The sequence below is a fragment of the Buteo buteo genome, chromosome 23 (assembly GCF_964188355.1).
Source record: "Buteo buteo chromosome 23, bButBut1.hap1.1, whole genome shotgun sequence".
NCBI lineage: Eukaryota > Metazoa > Chordata > Aves > Accipitriformes > Accipitridae > Buteo > Buteo buteo.
In genome coordinates this window covers 7,188,387-7,206,917 of record NC_134193.1, presented here as the reverse complement: position 1 = coordinate 7,206,917, position 18,531 = coordinate 7,188,387, and the positions used below count along the sequence as shown (strand labels likewise).

At 42.1% G+C, this 18,531-nt stretch overlaps 2 protein-coding genes across 6 annotated transcripts in view; both read left to right on the top strand.

Annotated features, from left to right (window-relative positions):
• Positions 1-5,926, top strand: part of IPO9 (importin 9) — a 46,800-nt gene extending 40,874 nt beyond the window's left edge. For both annotated transcript variants that reach the window (XM_075055962.1, XM_075055963.1), the window contains 5 exons: positions 1,107-1,240; positions 2,622-2,741; positions 3,230-3,331; positions 4,157-4,233; positions 4,823-5,926. In XM_075055962.1, the coding sequence (XP_074912063.1) occupies positions 1,107-1,240; positions 2,622-2,741; positions 3,230-3,331; positions 4,157-4,233; positions 4,823-4,933 (544 nt within the window). In that variant the 3' untranslated portion in view covers positions 4,934-5,926. The remainder of the gene's footprint in view (positions 1-1,106; positions 1,241-2,621; positions 2,742-3,229; positions 3,332-4,156; positions 4,234-4,822) is intronic.
• Positions 5,927-8,613: 2,687 nt separating this feature from the next.
• The window catches only part of LZTR1 (leucine zipper like post translational regulator 1), a 38,231-nt gene continuing 28,313 nt past the window's right edge, over positions 8,614-18,531 (top strand). For all 4 annotated transcript variants that reach the window (XM_075054704.1, XM_075054703.1, XM_075054702.1 and 1 more), the window contains exons 1-9: positions 8,614-8,851; positions 8,934-8,996; positions 9,144-9,200; positions 9,887-9,966; positions 10,344-10,452; positions 12,096-12,179; positions 13,683-13,740; positions 14,331-14,470; positions 15,454-15,655. In XM_075054704.1, coding sequence (XP_074910805.1) covers positions 8,676-8,851; positions 8,934-8,996; positions 9,144-9,200; positions 9,887-9,966; positions 10,344-10,452; positions 12,096-12,179; positions 13,683-13,740; positions 14,331-14,470; positions 15,454-15,655 — 969 coding nt within the window. In that variant the 5' untranslated portion in view covers positions 8,614-8,675. The remainder of the gene's footprint in view (positions 8,852-8,933; positions 8,997-9,143; positions 9,201-9,886; positions 9,967-10,343; positions 10,453-12,095; positions 12,180-13,682; positions 13,741-14,330; positions 14,471-15,453; positions 15,656-18,531) is intronic.

The window sequence follows — 18,531 nt, the reverse complement described above, 5'->3', positions numbered from 1 at the left end:
TGCTGTCTCCATATTGTCCAAGATTAGAGCTATCTGTGTACAGATGACTTGGCAGGGCTCCATACAATATTAAACACTTTGATTTGGGTTGTTCACAGTGATACTTACGCATTAGAAAATGTTAAGTGTTTTCTGCATATTGAAGAAAAGCAATGCCTGCTCAGAGGACTCTTTTGTTTAGAGTCAATAAAAGGAACGTGAGGATAGCTGACACCACCTGCGTGCATCATTCTCCATCCCTGTGAGTGGCAGGTTGAAGAAGTGGCTATTTGTTTTTGACTTGCATGATGAAAAGATGGGAAAACTTTGGACAACTCAGGGGTGGCATCTAAGATCTGGGTCCGAACCAGCAGTATGGGAACTCAGAGCCATAGTGTGGGAGAGAAAGAGGGTGTGAAGCAAAAGCACAAAAAGAGCGAGTTCCACAGAGCTCTGAAACTTCAGTTTGAGACTTGTGGAGCCAGGAGAGAGGTTTAAGAGTGCCAAGCCTAAATTGGTGGCCTTAACCTGTAGTCAGAGTCATCCTCAGTATGGCATGAAAACAGCCCAGAACTGGAGAAGGTTTGGAAGTGTGGAGTAGGAATCTAAGCAGCAGAGAGGGAAAGAACACATGAAGATACCAAAAGAGCAAACTAGAAGGTCTGAGTATAGCAGAGCTGTGAAGGACCAGAAGGAAAAAGAGCTTTGAGACTGGGGAAGAGTAGAAGAGATGTTCATGGCTGCAGATCAACCAAATTACTACTTTCTTGCCATTGCTTTCCTCTTAATTTCATCTTCATCTGGACATGATGCTTCAGGAGTGTGTTTAACCTTGTGGCCCTTCTGAACTGGAAAAACCTTTAATGTATGTGCACACTATTTGGTAGTGTTTAATCCAAAGCTTTGTCAGTTTTCAGCTCGCTGTGCAGGTCAGGAGATGAGTCCAGTTTCAGATGCTGACATGAATCAGAAGTAGGGAAATTCTGTAATGCTTGTTCTTGGCAAAAGTGTAGAAAAAAGGGCATCTGAATGTCTGCTGTGATGTGTTCCCTATTAACAGTTCACTGTGGGAGGCAGACAGTTTAGGGAAATTCGGATCTGTAATTTTCCTATTCTTTGTTCCCCAGCTCTGTAGCCTTGTGTAAACTCCTTCAGTATGGCATCAACACAGATGACAAGCGACTTCAGGACATTAGGGTAAAGGGAGAAGAAATATTTAATATGGATGAGGGAATACGGACACGATCAAAGTCGGCCAAAAGTAAGTAATCATTTTGCTGTTTTTAACAGGTTTTTTTTCTTCCTGTTAGTAGATGCCATACAAGGCCTTAAAATAGATCTTGCAGATCACACAAGCTGTGGGAGATACTTCCCACAGAAGGTGCATGTTGGTTTTTAGAGCTAATCCATACATCATGTATTTAAGGTACCCATTATTTGCCTTAATTCTCCTAAAGACTGATTTGGAAGACTCCTGATGTCTCTGATTTAATATAAATGGATGAGGTGCTATTTTGCGTCATCCTTTTCCATCTAATGAGATAGAATTGATAATTTCATGATGCCTAGTAACTTCTCTGGGAGGAAAGTGTGTTTAGTGAATGCAGAGATTTAAAAAAAACCAAAGTGGTATTTCTTTTGATGAGACAGACTTTCACAAATATCAGCAATGATTTCAACAAGTTAGAGATCGCTTTTAAGGAAAGCTTGGCCAGTCTCCTACGTAAGACTTGTCTTATTTTTAATTGGCTGCACCCAAAGTCTTTGAATGGAAATTACTGTATATAGTTTCATATACTAAATGGGAGAGAGCACTGTGCAGTTTTTTCTGAGGACTGAGCCCCAGAGGGAAGACACTGGGGAGCCGCTGTCATTGTTGTTCTTTGCTTAAAAAACCCAAACCAACAGACTCAGATATTGTCTAGTCAGGTAGAAGAATGGTAATTGCCAGCATTTGAGTTAAACTAAGATTAATACTGATATCAATAAGAGCCAAAACTAGTGCTCCCAGTTTCTTTATTTGATAGGCTCTTTCCTTTGTAATTAAGGACAAATACACTGTCTAGCTATCCCTGTGGAATAATTAAGCCCTGCAGGAACACTGGTGAGGAAAAGTTGGAGCTTACAGTGTCTCAGAAAGGGTAGAGCCACGCGTGGGAGTGCTGCACCACTCATTTACTTGAAAGCACTGCTAGATGTGTAAATATACTTCAGAGAAGAATGCTTAATGAAGTCATCTGTAACTATGACTTCATTGGGTAGACTCACAAATCCATTCAGCTGTGAAGATTTTAACCATGCCTTTTCTTCATTCAAAACATGCAAGAGTTGATACTGCAGTTAAGGTCTTTGAAACCTAGCTGTGAAGGTATACAGAAAGAATGTTTAGGGTTTTTATGTCAGTTCCTTTTTCCTCTCAACCTGGAAATTTTGCTTCTATGCCAGCATTTCAAATGTATGGTAAAATTAAAAAAAAACACCAAAAAAAACGAACAAAAAAAACCCCAAAACAAAACAGAATGCCACCAGCTCCTCCCCCCAAACCCAAATAACAACAACAAAAAAAACACAACAAAAAAAGGCCTGTTTTTAACAACTTTTTATTAAAAGCAATGTGAATATATATTTTTCTTCTCTTATAGATCCTGAACGCTGGACAAACATTCCTTTGTTAGTAAAAATCTTAAAATTAATAATAAATGAACTCTCTAATGCGATGGAAGCAAATGCATCTAGACAGACAACTGCAGATTGGAGCCAAGGTAAAATACTGGGTTTGCTTTTTCTCTTGCATGGCTTAAATCTACTTTGTAATCTCTTCAAAAGCATTTATAGTAATAAGAAACTCGCAATAGTAAACAGTATACCTGTAATTACAAAGGCTTACATAGTAATCCAAAGGATAAGATCAGTGAGTGTTGTGTATTCTTATACCTGAAAATTATTTTGGGCCAGTTTGGAAGATGGGATCTGACCATATGCCAATAAAATTACCCTTTCCAGGTGTATCTGGTTTGCCTTTCTTCCTTCCTACTTCAAGCATTCTTGCTGCTGCTTTTTGCTTAGTTCCAGTTCTTGAGTCGTTCATTCCAAAAGGATAGTAAAGGTTGCTGAAGTAGTGAAGGTGTTTCCCTTCATCCACCTACACAAGCAGGGATATTTGCCTAAAAATTACAGTGCCCTGTAGAGTGATCAACAGACTGGACCTCTTGGATTTTGATTATTTCTAGAATTTTTTTTTTCTAAACAGATGATTCAAATGATATGTGGGAGGATCAGGAAGAGGATGAGGATGAAGATGAAGGCTTAGCAGGACAGTTCTTATCAGATATTCTTTCCACAAACAAGTATGGTAAGTAACAGCTTTAAAGTGCTTACTGAAAGCGAAAATAGAGTAGATGACATCCTAGTCAAGTTTTCTTTCTGTGACAGCAGCTCAACAGAGGCTGCAGGCAAGAGGAAGGAAATATACTATACTGGGATTTTGAATAAGGACCTTTTTCTGTAAGAGAGGGACGTGTCTTTGAATAACACAATGATTAAATAACTGCATTTTTCACCTGAGAGTTCAAATGCTGCATAGGCTTCACATTGCTGTGAGGTTCATGCAGGTATTTCTTCTAAAGAGAAAATTGATGCACAAAGATGTAGACGTGACCTTGGAATGACAGTGTTGTAGAAGTGGATGAGCTTGTTTGTGGAGTGACCTTGAGAAATAATTGCTGCATAAGGGAGATGGAGCAGGTATATCATCTCCTTTCCTCTGCTCTCCTGTTTGCATATAGTCTTAGAAGGGAGAACCTCACAGGCAAATACAATAAGGGAGACTACTTAAATTAGCACAGAATTAGAAATGTGTCACCCTGACACAAGATTAAGGCCTAAGATAATAGTGCACGTAACTAAAAAACCTGCTTGTCTAGTATCCTGTGTATTCTTGTCTCACCTGTGTGTTCCTTGAGATTCCCACTATGACTCGTTTTGTTCTGGGGTTTAGTGTTTTCTAATCATGTGAACTTAAGGAGCGAATATTCTGGATACAATTTTTTTTTTTTTACCCAGCAGTGCTGAAACTATTTACTTTTGGATCCTTGGGTTTCAACAGTAGTCTAATAGAGAACTTCCTGAGACATTTTGCTTTGTTTGATGTTAAAACATGCTGATTTGCCTCTGACAGATGAGGATTACTATGAAGATGATGAAGAGGACGATCCAGATGCATTAAAGGACCCTCTTTACCAAATAGATCTCCAGGTGATGCTCTAGAATGAGTTTTTTTAAACAGATTCCTACCATTCTTTACAAACTTTTTTTTTTAATGTTGTACTTAAACAAAACTGTAAACCACTGGAAACAACAGTTATTGATCATTGTCCCGAAGGTACTCAGTTAACTGTAATTACTTTGGAAAGTGCTGAGTATCCCAAGAATGCCTGGAGCTATTTTTCATTATTGGATCAGTATCTATAACTTCGAAATGTGAATGAACAGAACTTTTTGAACAGAGGGAGATGAGACTTTTCTACCCATGAGCTTCACAGCTCTTTGCTGAAGTCAGAAGTAGATTGGAGACTGAACATGACAGAATTTCATACTCTAACTGGGCAATGCTCCCATCCAGTCAGTCCCTGTATGATACTCTGCTCCTGCTTTTTACCACCACCTGGCAGCCATTTATTAGCCCTTCCCGTCTGCTGCCAACCTTCCTTCTGCATTGCTTGTCTGTTCCCTGCAATCCCTTTGTCATACTTGGTGCATGTTGAGGTTTATCTTTTGATAAATGAAAGAAACAGAATTTCCAAAGTGACATGGTGCTAACTGGGTCTTTCTGTCTTCCTTTCAGGCCTATCTCACTGACTTCCTCTGTCAGTTTGCACAGCAGCCCTGCTATGCAATGTTTTCAGACCATCTCAATGAGAATGAAAAGCGAGTGTTACAGGCTATTGGTATATAAACCCACTTGAAAGACCATACCGATCATATCTGAACAATTTTTTTTTTTTTTTGCTTATTCCACGTTTTATGATTAAACATAAAACATTTTCCAGTGTATACCTGCTTGTTACAGGTGGATGATGGCCTCGTTGCGATGTATTGAGCCTCATCTTAACATGAATCTGCTAAGGGAAGGAATACTAAGAAAGCAGCAAGGACAGAAGTCTGTAGAGCTTTGCACATTGGTCTCACCATGGGAGCACTTTCATTTTCCACAGTAACTTTCCAGGAAGTTCTTAAAGATAAAACAATGTGTCCTTAATATTTTTAAAATCAAACTGTCTCTACCTGTGAAGAGGCACTTAACTGAGTTTCCCACAGGAGAGTTGGACAGAGAAAGGAATTTGGTCACTTACAGATTGCTTGGATGTATCTTGAGAAATTGGAAGGTTGTTCCTCTTCGCGCTCGCATAACACATACAGGGTAAATATCTTGATCTTACAGCGTGACTTCTTTTTATAGAACTATAGACTCTTTTATCAGAGATGCCTGAATGGTATGGAACCTGTTTACAGGAGTTTGGATGGGAAGCTGAGACAATAAAACTGAATGCATATCTTCTTTCCTGTTGTGGATGGGGCTTTGTCGCTCACATCTGCTTTCCAGCCCCATAGGAGCAGTTCTTTACTAATGCTTTTGTGTGCACATGCTCAAAGGAAGCTACCACTTAAATTTCTGTTCCTGTGGCATGTGGCTACTAAAGACTTTGGTTTTATGGAACACAAGGAGCCACAATTTTTAGGGGAAAAAATCTGATTGTATGTAACATATTTGCTCCATGACTGCCACTCTGAACTACTTTGCTTCCTTCACACTCCTGTGTGTATTTTTATAGAGTGGTAAAATAACATTTGCAAATTGATTTACCCATAAGAACAGTGTGATGTATCTCACAACACCTCTCTGCCTTTGGTTCCCCCTTGGGGGAAAATGAAAATAAAACAATTAAAATGTACATTGGTATCCTTCTTATAAAACAGATTTAAAAGGAACTTGCACTTGTTTCCTAAAGTTACTTTTTAAAGACATATTTCTCCTTTGGAAACTTTCTGCATATGCCACCTGGAGGATGTTAGGGTATTTCACAGGAGTCATCTGGACAGAAAGGGAGTCCTGTAATGGATACATCTTCTTCTGCTTAAAAGAAAAGGCTGACCCATTATAGAGTTTCCTTTCTTAAGAAAGGTACTTGCTGTTCCTTTGTGGAATAATATGCTTTGAAGCTGTATCTAAAAACCTCCAAAGAGCTGGAGTAATTCTGTATCTTACTGGTCTAACAGAGTATAGCTTTTCACTTTTTTACCAGGAGGGGATAATAAATTAGCTTTTTAACAGACAAGATGGCACAATTTGTTTAGTGTGTGTGTGTGTGTAAAATGATAAAATAACCCTGAATTCTAAAGCAGACCTCGTTCCCTTCTCCCACCCCAACCCCTCACATTGTGCCTGAGAATGGGCAGAACTAGGGGGAAATCCGCATCATTTGCTGCAGACTAATCTAAACCATCCTTGAGTTCTCAATGGTTTTGTATGAATAGCTTTATGACAAGCAGAATTTGAAGCCTGATTTTTGTGTGTGTGCATGCGTGTGTGTGCGTGTGTCTAATAAGGTATAAGTTCTTATAAAAAGTTGCCATGCAGTTGTGACGCGGTATCTTTCTTCCCTGTGGATTCTCTGGTGTATAAGAATATAATTAAACTTGATGCCATGGCCTTCCCTTCAGTGGGAATGCTATGGTTCTGTTTTCTACCTAGACTTTTTTTTTTTAAGTCTGTTAGGAATTTTGTTTTGAGGCATTTGTGTCTCTTAGCTTTCACTGAAAAGGGCCAACAAGTTAAACTAAACAGTGTGGTCTCTTGAGGAGACCCAGCTGGAAGCAGATGGCTGCAGTGGTGTATCCTGGTAGCTGTACAGGAAGGATCAAGTGAGTGTCCTCAGAGCAACTGGTCCCAGCCCTGGGAAGAGGTAGGACTGTCTTTTTTTGCCCCATGCATTGGCAGCAAGGCTCAAGACCAGTCATCCACTCGTGGAGGTAAGTGAATACCAAACATTGGGAAGCATCTAGGTGTGTTTTAGGGTGTCAGCTGTAAATGGAGCATGTTCAGGTCTGGTTAGCCAGGGCTTGTGGAGAGGTGCTGGTGGGGTTCGTGTGCTTTCTGGTGGGAGTTGACTGCTGTGTGCCTTAGTGGTGCTTGCTTTAGTTCAGTCAGATGGTGGGTTTAAACAAGACTGTGAAAAATGAGACTGACCTAGTACTGCTGATACTGTTCCTCATCTTGAACTGAGAAATCCAAGGATTTCTTTGTGCTGCAAGGTCCAAAAAGTAGATGGGCCAGTGTCTTGTACAGTTCCTGTTGGAGCTCATCACTGTGTTGGTTAGAAACTGCTTTGATTTGCAGGCATCGGTACTTTTTCCAGGAGTGTAGCTGGTGAGAAGGGAAAGATTGGGGGATAAGTGGCTTTTGGGGACTAGTGCTCTGTGCTCTCCCTCCTGCAGCATCAGCTCATGTGCAGCCTGAGCTGGCAGGGCACAGTGCTGCTGCACAGGAGCTGGCGTTTAGGACCAACCCTGGAGATGGTCCTGTCCCCATCTGTGCATGGTGGGCACAGGAACAGCGTAGTTGCACAACACACTCTCTTGCAAGCAAACTCATGGTGTGCAGAATGTTTTTTGGCAAGAAATACCGTGACTTGAGCTTCCCCTAGAACGAGGCCAAATAGGATGTGAGAGTGACAGTGCGCAAGGGGAGATGGTTTGAAGGACCTTTGTGTGGTCCTGCTGGTACTTGCATTGATGTAGCTCCTTTGCCCTTCTGCTTTCCCGCTGTCCTTCTTCCTAGCAAAATTCTGAATGCTCCATGACATATCTTTAAAGAAGAATTGTGTTTGCTGGAGGGGTGTCAGCTTTGCTGAAACAAATCTGACCAGTAACAAGGTGATTGCTCGGGATGAAAAATGCTGGACTTTACGGAGATGTGTCTAAGGCCTGGTTTCGAGGTGCAGAGCACCCCTCTTGTCTACTGTTGAGAAGAAACTAAACTAATAGTCGTAAAGGTTACTAATGCTCTGTTAGGAAACACAGGCTCCCTGTTAAATGAAAACCGAAGGGTGGGGTGCAGGCTACCGCACAGCCCTGGGCATGTGCTGCTGCTGACGTTGGTGCCTGGCACGCGTGCGTCCTGCTCCCAGCTCCACCGCGGGGAGGAACGGATCGTGTTTTGCCCACTGGGTGTTATCTTGCTAGACCAGCATGAAGCTCCGATAGCTGCAGACTACAGTGTAACTAGCGAATAGCTCGGCTACGACTCTGGAGCGAGACTTTATGCATATTCATGAGTATTGTTTTGGGGTTTTTTGTATTAACAAATAAACTCTTTTAATGTAGAAACCTGCCTGGCTTCCGAGTTTTTACGGAGACAGCCCCGGAGCCTCCTGGGTACCGGCGGGCTCGTGCCCCTGCCCCGCCGCGGCCGGGCGCGGGCCTCGAACGCGGGACCTTCGCCGCCGGGTGCTGCCGCGGCGCCCGCCCCCCGAGCGGTGCATGCTGGGGGCTGTAGTCCAAGGCGGGGGGAGCCGGCGCGCAGGAAGCCCTGGTCGCGGGGCACGCCGGGAGCTGTAGTCCGGGCGCTGAGCCCGCAGCCGCGCCGGGAGCCGTAGTCCGGCGGGCGGCCCCGCGGTCGCTGGGCGCCGGCGCGGGCCATGGCGGCGGCCGGGGCCCCGGCGGGGGGCGCGGGGCGCTCGAAGGTGGCGCCGAGCGTGGACTTCGACCACAGCTGCTCGGACAGCGTCGAGTACCTCACCCTCAACTTCGGGCCCTTCGAGACGGTGCACCGGTGGCGCCGCCTCCCGCCCTGCGACGAGTTCGTGGGGGCCCGGTGAGCGGGGGGCAGCGGCGGGGTGGGGGGAGGAATGCGAGTGTCCCGGCGGCTCCTGACCGCCGCTCTCTGCCGCCCGCAGGCGCAGCAAGCACACCGTGGTGGCCTACCGGGACGCCATCTACGTCTTCGGCGGGGACAACGGGTAAGGCCACGGCGGGCCCGTGGGGAGCGGGGCGGGGGCGGGGAGCGAGCGCCGAGGGGAGCAGCCCCCCCGGGCCTGAGGGGAGCGGGGCTGCCCCTCGCCGGCTCCGTGGCCCAGCTCAGCCGCCTGTCCCGTTCCTCCCCGCAGGAAGACGATGCTGAACGACCTACTGCGCTTCGACGTGAAGGATTGCTCGTGGTGCAGGTGGGCTGCGCGGTGCTCGCCGGGCTCGCCCCTTCCCTGCCTGCCCGGCTGCTGGCAGGGCCGGGAGATGCTTCTTCCCTCAGCAGCTCGGGCCCAGGTGTAAAAGCTGGGGGCTCTACCGGAGCATCCGAGGGGAAGCATCACACCCCCCCCGCCCCCCCAAGTGCTGTCACAGCTGACTTCTGGAAGCCTGCAGTGTGGCTGAGCTGTCAGGGTTACGGAGTGCCCCCGCACAGCTCCTGTCTGTGAGGGGATGCTGGGCAGTACAGCGAGGGACAGAGAGCCACGGGTTCGGACACCCTGTGAGAGTGCTGAAAGGATGTGTGGGCGGAGGGACTGGGCTGCTGCAGCCCCTCAGGGCAGGAAAGATGCCGGGGGCGGCTCACAGATGTCTTTGCTTCCCTCCTTTGCTCTGGACCGTGCAGCCTGTTGTCTTACCTGTGCCTCACTTGCTATCTCTGTCAAACAGATTTCAGCAGCGTCATGTTTGTAGCCGTTTGTGCTTATAGTGTTAAGTCTGTCATAAAATCTTGGGCAGTATAATTAAGAAATTAAACCCAGTGAAAACACTCAAGAACAATAGAGTAACTTTTAACAGTTGTTTCTTTTTTGAATCTGCACAATAGCTTTGAGTGCCTGAAGCATGACAAGGGTGTTTGATTGCTGCTGTTCTAAATGTTGTGCAGGGCTTTCACCACGGGGACCCCGCCAGCACCACGATACCACCACTCAGCTGTGGTCTATGGGAGCAGCATGTTTGTGTTTGGTAAGACAGTGGCAGATTACAGTTGTGTGCACTTGGAATGACAGATGTGCTGGTAGTATTGTTTTGAAAAAAGAATGAGATATTTTTAGGAAGTGTCGAAAGATCTTATACAGTAGCAAATCCAGTATTTTCCACGGCTGACCGTGATTTCTACTTTAGTGTGGAAATACTTGGGCTGTTTTGTCTAAAGTAAAAAAGACTTGAAACATATTACCATAGTGTAGGGTAGGAGTAGAGGAGAAGTCTCCCACCTGTAGTAGTCCATTAGCCAAATACCTTCCCTCTGTGCAATCTAAACTTAAGTTTTCTTCTAATATAATGACTAGAAGCGTGTATGCTGTATTGCATTTGAGTCTAATGGATTTGTTGTTGCCCAGGTGGCTATACTGGAGACATTTATTCCAATTCCAACCTGAAGAATAAAAATGATCTCTTTGAATATAAGTTTGCAACTGGACAGTGGACAGAGTGGAAGACTGAAGGAAGGTAAGGAGCTGGCATCATCAGCCCACTCTTCAAGGGGATTTGAGTGTAAGTCAGCAAACATTTAAAATGGCACAGTTAGAATAGTTACAATGCTAATATTAAGGCTGCAGGACAATTTCTGCTCTACTTGCTTGATTAAAGTTTTCTGTATGTTTGAAGGAGTTTTTTTGCAAGGCCTCCATTCCAGGGTGTAGTATATTAGAAATTTGACCAAAACCCATTCTTCATGTTTCATTTCTGTGACAGAAGGGATGGGAGCAAAGGAAAGTTTTTCTTTTGAATCGTTTATTTTTCAAGGATAGCACAAAATCTGTTGATCTCTCATGGTTTCAATTTAGTTTTATCAGAGACCAATTTGAGGCTTATTTGTCATTAAATCTATACATTCTTTTCTGATTAAAGTTGGACTTTCTTGGAGCGCTCTGAAATGCACACACTTGCTTGAAGCGCCTTGGCGCTTGAATTGCCAAATTCAATTGCCAAGGTGATATGTGTGCACACAAATAAATTCAGAAGCAGATGAATGAGTTGATGATGTATCTTGGGATCTGTTGAACACAGGTTCCCAAGATTCAGCTTTCCAAGGCAAAATCAAAAGCAGTAACACATTACTTCTTAAAGTCGACTTTGTGCACGTTTCAGGATGTTACCCATGACACTGATTTTGACCCAACCACTTAATGTTTACCACAGCCATGTATGGGACGTACTGTGTCTTTATCCACAGTTCATTACGCATTTGAAGTTTCTGAAGTGCTGAGTTTAGTGGGGAGAGGGAAGGGAACATTTCTTATTGTGATTTGTAGAAAGGGATGGGAATGCACAATCTATTCTTAAGTTACTGTTGCTCACCTCTGATGAGCATATGTTATGTTTTAGAACACAGACCACATTAGAAATTTCTCTTTCTGGTTATTCTAACAACTTCAGACATTTTGGAGAGTAATTCTCATTCATATTTTACGAACTCAAATATCCTTGTCTTTCCCCACAATTACAAGTGCATACTGCACAAATGACCTCAAAAAAGCTAACGTTACATCTCCTGGCCTTGTGGCATCACAGTTTTGTTCAACGCTTCTTGGCTGATTTAGTAAAAACAACAAAGATTGGGAAAGAGAAATCATAGGTTTGATCTTTTATTATGGGCAGTGCATCTCAGGAACACCTCACTAAACAATCCTAAATAAGCATTGTGAGCTCTGTCCTGGCTCTTGTTTAAGTGTTCAACCTTCTCAGTGTGTGAAAACACGCACGGGATTTTTATAGCACAAGTGGATTGCTACTTTGCCATAATGATAGTGCTATTAATTGTCCCGCTATTTAGCTACTATCCATAAAATAATTTAAGAGTATTTGAGGCCTGGCAAGGAATTAGTTGGGATTTTTTTTTTTCTGTATGCATTAAGGTAATTTTTCTCTAATGAAGGAAGCAGAGTGTAAAATTCTAAAATGTACCCTTCAGAGGCTTGTTTTGTGTTTTGAGGATGTATGACAGAAGCAATTTCGTGGCTTGAAGCCATTTTGTGTAGGGGACATCATTCTTCTTACATGTGCATTTTGGCTGTCACACAGACCCTTCTTACAGCGCCTCTGCCGGTGATTTAAGAATATTTTTTTTTTCTTAATTTTCTCAATTGTAGATTGCCGGTTGCTAGGTCAGCTCATGGCGCAACAGTGTATAGTGACAAGCTGTGGATCTTTGCAGGATATGATGGCAATGCACGGTATGTAGTGGGATCGCTCTCTCCTTGGGTGCTTCTGTAAAATCCCACTCCCTCACTTTTCACCTCTTTAGAGATGTTTTCATATACTAAGTGATTTAAACACATAATTGGAGCTTTGCAAAACCCAGCCTGTTGTTGAGCATTACATTTTTGCAATTCACCAGTTCATGTTCAAGTAAGTATGTGTTTAAAACCTAAAAATCTGGTGATTCAGAATGGCTGTGGATATATAATTTGACAGCCTTCTTGGTTGTAAAGATGCTAAACAATTTTAAAATTTGGCAAATGAGCATTTCTCAAAAGATATCCGCCACAGGCCTTCTGATGTTGCTGAAGACTTACAGAGCAAAGCCTAGATTTTCTGTGAAGTTGTATGACAGAACTAAGAGCAACATGTCAGCTTTTTCCCTGAAAATACGTGATATTATTTAGGTTGAGGGGAGATGAGATTTTGCATGGGAAAAGACTGGAAATGTGTGGTACTGAGAAGTTAGGGAGAGTCTGGTGCTTTGTCCGAGATGGCAGCTCTTTGCTTTTGCTGTTAGTCTATCAGGGAAGAATCAATTCTGCACATGTAATTTTTTTCTGTCCTGATGAGCTTGTGAATTTTATGTTGATGCACAGTATTTGCATTGTGAGAGCATATAGAGATTGTCACAAACTAGGAGCTGTCTCAATGTCCTGGGTTGCCTCCTCTTCTGAGGAGAATCTGCAGAAAAGTTACCAGCTCCTCAGTCTGCAGGAGAACTGCTGTTAATTGGAAAAACAGATGGGATTTTTAAATTTTATTTCTGGAGGAAGAATTGGAGAAAGATGCATGACTCTCTGGCAGTGCTCAGTTCCAGCTTAGGAGTTCCCCAAGGACCTTGGGTAGCTGGAAGGAGGGATTGGGTGAGAGGAGCTGTCTAATTTATGTTAAATATGCCTAATCACATTAAAAAATGTCTTTTTGTGGAACATGAGCCTCCAGGCAGATTTGAACAAAGGAAGCATCTGTAGTTACTGTGAGTAACTTGTACTGGGAAAAGCATAGTCAGGTATGTAGTAGTCAGTGATGTGTCAGGTTACCCACTTCGTCCTCCTTTACGTATTTAAGGTAGGATTCAGCCACATAAATAATTACTGTGGCCAGTCTCAGGGGTTAGCAGGGATGGGTAGAAGAAGGCAGGGTAACAAGGAGTATTTCTGTAAAAATCCTGGAGATTAAATAGCCTCAAATCCTTAAGCTCCAAGCAGAGTTGATGTCTGTAACTGTTAACTGTAGTATACTTCTATACTTGTAACCAGAAAGATGCTAAAGCAAGCTGACGTCGTGGTATAAAATTTAGGTATAGGACAAAAATATTCAAATAGGTTTTTTTTCTGCTAGTGGAAGTAGGAGATTCTTCCTGTGCAGGAGAAGGAATGCTGATAAAATAGCATCTCTGTCCTTTCAACTCCATGAGCTAAAAATTACCAAAAATGAACTGTTTCAAATCAAGCGTTTTTTGTGTTATAACGTAGGTTAAATGATATGTGGACAATTGGCCTACAGGATAGAGAGCTAACATGCTGGGAAGAGGTAAGAAGCTTTAATTTCAACTAACACATAGAATTTTCTTTTTTGGTTTTCATACACAATTATTTAAAATTTCCTACGCTGGACTGCACTGCTCTCCCTTCAGAATGTATTTGTCACACAGATGAAAAGAAACAGTTCAAATTTGATTTTGTTTGTGTATTTGGAAAACCAAGTGTATATTAAAGCGTGATTTTTGCTTATGAATCTGTGAGGTGGTCCTAGACTGCCCATGGTGGCTCTGCTGTGCCCCCTATAAAAACGGACTGCATTTCCCACTTTAACTACTGCCATAGACTGGGAGCTTTGCTGACTGGCTATCAAGATCAGAGTCCTGATCCTCACAGTATCAGGGGCTTTAGAAATGTGGCCTCCCATCCTTTTTATGCACAGTAAAATTAGTCCATGCAGACGTGTAAGCACAGCATTAGTTGATTACCCGTAGCCAGATTTATAGGGACTTGATTGTCTGCACACATCGCTGCCATGTGGTCTGTCTGTCTGCTGATGTATTGCGTGGTCCTGCAGCATACTCAACGTGCGTAGTGCACTACAATAATACATTTTTAATTTTGAACTTTGTTATATTTCAGATTGAACAAAGTGGTGAAATTCCTCCTTCATGCTGTAATTTTCCCGTGGCTGTTTGCAAAGACAAGATGTTTGTTTTCTCTGGCCAGAGTGGAGCAAAAATTACCAATAATCTCTTTCAGTTTGAATTCAAGGAAAAGATGTAAGTTTAGCCAGTTAAATCGCACAAAATCCACATAATCCTTGACAACTTGAGTTGAGAAATGCACATACTTAAGGGTATTGAGGAGGAATACTGCATCTCATGACGAGGAAGGGTAGATAAGATAAAATATGGACTGTTTTAAATAAGACTTTGTTGTTTGCCGTGTGCATCAGATAGGTCTTTTTCAGCAGATGAACGAAGTTTAGTAGATTGACTTTAAACAATAAGTATGAATCTTAGTGTATTCCGAGTGGGATGCCAAATACTACCTTCCTAAAAGTTGTTATGTGAATATCTGGTTAAAACCAGCCAGAGGTCCTGTGAAATACCAGTTCATAGCGAAATTATTCGGAAATGTAAAATGCATGGTATTTTTTTTAAATCTTGAGTATTCAGTTTGGTGTGACTTGACTCGGAGTGTTGACCATTGCTCTGAAAATGTGGCTACTCTGATGGGATAAAAATGCGAAAAAGTGAGAATACAGATGCACTGGTTTGTTCTGACAACCTGGTTGGTCTGGTTACTGGCTGAAGTGGAACCACAACTGAAACAACACCTAATGGCCTCCAGACCTTGGCTGAAATCATGCTACCATAGTGAATAAGCGATGCCTTATCACAATGGGATATGGTATCAGAATGGTGCCCTTTACTTAGAAAGGTTAGCTGTTAAGATGTGTATTAGTAGATCACCAGTTCCTTCCCGAGTTGTGGTCTTTGAGCTGCTGGGGTTTACATAAGTACATCTGGGTTATGGAACCATGTTGCCTTTATCACATTTTCAGCTAGAAGTTCGGCAACACAGAGCTGATGTAGGTCTCTGAGAAATCTGCAGGATTAATCGTCATCTGAGCTCATGCAGGTTGAATAACTACTGTAACAGAGCTCCTCTTCTTTATTCTTACAACCTGAGAGTTAGGAAGCTTACTTTGCAGAAAATAATTGTAAAAAACCATGCTGTTTCATGTTTAATGTCTCAGTTGGACACGAATTCCTACCGAGCACTTACTTCGAGGCTCCCCTCCTCCTCCACAGCGAAGATACGGCCACACAATGGTTGCATTCGACCGGCATCTCTACGTGTTTGGTGGTGCTGCAGATAACACGCTGCCCAATGAGCTACACTGCTACGACGTGGACTCTCAGACCTGGGAAGTTATCCAGCCCAGCCCAGACAGTGAGGTAAAATGTTCAGCTTGTGTCTTTTCCTTTTACGTTCTGTCTTTTTTGGACCCATTTTTGCTGTCAGACTTTGTACATGTTTTTGACAAGCACATTAACTTTTAGATAAATAGTGATAGCTCCTTCCCACCAATGGTTAAGCAGCTGAAATGTTGTGGGCAACAGTCTTTAAAAATTAGTCAGTGTTGACACGTTTAAAACTTTGCTTAGTACTGTTTAAAGAAATACTGTAAAACACTTGTAATTCAAGTTATGAGTCAGTCCTTATCTGACAAGGATTAGTAATTAATTCACTGTGTGGACCAGTGGTTGTGAGCTTGGCTGTGTGATGCTCTTGAGGCAGAATTCAAAATTAGACAAGGTTTTGATTGTTTCACTGTAATAATGCCTGTGTGCGTAAAATCTTAGAAATTCTGTAATTATACAGAATAGCACTTCCCTTTTAGGTCAAGTGTAAAGCATTTGCTTATAAAGGTATGACTGTAGAATAATAATAGAGATCATAAGGAGAAATGGCTTTTTTGAACGTATTTGTGTTAATATAAATAAATTAAAAAACGTAGGTTCTTTACATGAACATAAAAAGGCAATAGACCACCGAGGGCCAAGTAAACACCTGAAATGAGAAAATATGAAAAAAAAAAAGATGATGAACATGTTAATATCTTTCTTTTGGGGTGCTCATTACGATGCAGTGATTGTGTGATAAAATTTTGATTTTCTTCATAGCGCACTCATAGATACCATCTCTGGGATAACCTGGTATTTCGAGTTGGAGTGCTGAGGGTTTGAATGGCTTCCATACACATTTCAGTGAATGTGGTTTCAGTGGCCTCTGATCGTTTCATTCCCAGAATGCACAAAAAAGTAGGTTTTTTGAAGCCTGTACTAATACGTCTATTTCCTGGATTTAGAATGGATACGTTGGCTGTATTTGTTCATTGTAATAGATTTTACCTTAAGCCATGTTAAAATACTTGAGCTGATTTAATAGTAGGTTTAGTGTGTTAGCTGATCTGTGGGGAAGAAATACTTGATGTTTGTGTGCTGTATAGAGAGCTGCAGAGATTAAGGTTATACCTTAAAGAGATGAATGTTACGTGAATTAGGATCAAATGCAGATTTACTAATTTTGCCAGAATTGGTATGACAGAGCTGCTCCCATCCTTGACTCTTGCACTACATTTTAGTTTGTTTGCAAAGACATATGACTTAGCATTTGGTGAATAGGAAAATACCATTTACACACTGCTTTTAAAGCAACAATGCATGTGGGCCACATTTTGAAAAATTATTTGACCAAAATATTTCATGGTAGCCTATTTGGGCTTTACCAAGCTGATTTATTTTCACATGACATTAATAAAACTGCATCTCCAACATTTTAAGCATACAGTTGCCTTCAGGGATGTAGATCCCGTTCCATTCCTACTAACCCTGTCATTTGACTTTAAGGCTTTCTCTGTCATTGGTTCTTCATGATACGATTGCTTATTGCTTTCAAGAGCAAAACTGCTCCTGACAGTGCTGTAAAACAGCATTGTTACCTGACTTATCCCCTGCTAAATCTCTTTTCATATTTCAGAGCTCTTCTCTTGGGCTGTCTGTAATCCCAGGCAGGTGTCTGTCTCTAAGTTGCACGTATTGTATTTTGAAGTTTCTTTCACAGTTACGGCATCTAGAGACTAATTTTGTAGAAGTGGGAAGTGACATTAAAGCACTGTTGAAACATGTGATAGTAAATTTTCTTAAAAGACTGGTTAACTGCAAGATCTGAGAGACAGTTGGAATTTTAAGTAAGTTTTAAATTATTTTGTGCGTTCTGGAGTGATAACTAGATCATTTCTCAGAATTGTTTTCTTGAAGTTTCTATGAGCTTTTGGCAAATACTTTTAACAGTGGCAGTGAATCTCTAATACTATTCTCAGGACACTCTGAACTTGAAATTTCCTTTCTTATCCATATCTGTGAACAAAATTATCCACATTAAGTTGAAACAAAGTAGAAGATGATGAGTGCAGTGATGTCCCAGCACTTGAAGGATTCTTCTTGTGTGTGAAGTGATGGTGACCTCTGTTACCATGCAGCAGAATAATCTATCTTGACTTTTGATAGAGTTGGGGTTTTTTTTCTTTTTCTAATGGATGGATGGATTGTATAGCATATGTTGTTCTTGTATTTTTCTGTATTATGTTATATGGTCTTAGAAATGCTGCATTACAACTCCACTTAACAGCACTATAGCTAGATTAACTTTCATACTTATCATCATGTGATGAATTTCCTTAATTCTTTCTTATTTTGGACATTTAGCATTGAGTGGGTAAAGCCTCCAGAGTCCAAAATAAGAAGGCTTGGTGCTGATTTAGCTTAATTCAGTAGTGATTTTTACCGTGCTTTGCCAAAGAGATTTCTTATACTCATGCTGAAGGAGAGTGACTGCTGCCATTCCAGTCTTTCTCATTCTCCGAACTAAGACTAAGCGAGCCCTGAGAAGCTTTTGAGAGTGATCCAGATAGTGATTTGGACTTTTCAGACCTATGTGTGCCAGTAAAAGAAACAGGCTTTCAGGTGGAAATGGTATTTGCCCCTGCTACCCTGTTATGGGCAATGTGGAAGGTGACAAGTCACATGAGACTGAAGAATCTTGAGGTTTTTACCTGGAGAAGGTAGCACAATTTGAGCATTAGTAACAGTGGTGCAGGGTGAGTTCCGGGAAGGTTGTAGAAACAGTTCTGGAGGACGGGCCAGTAATCAAGTATCATGCGCTGTAGGTGCACTGAGACAGTCTTGCATTTTCTGCATTTTGGGTAAATAGGTAGAAACAAAAACTGGAAATGAGTCTGGCAATGAACCTGTTCTAGTTCTCTGCCCAG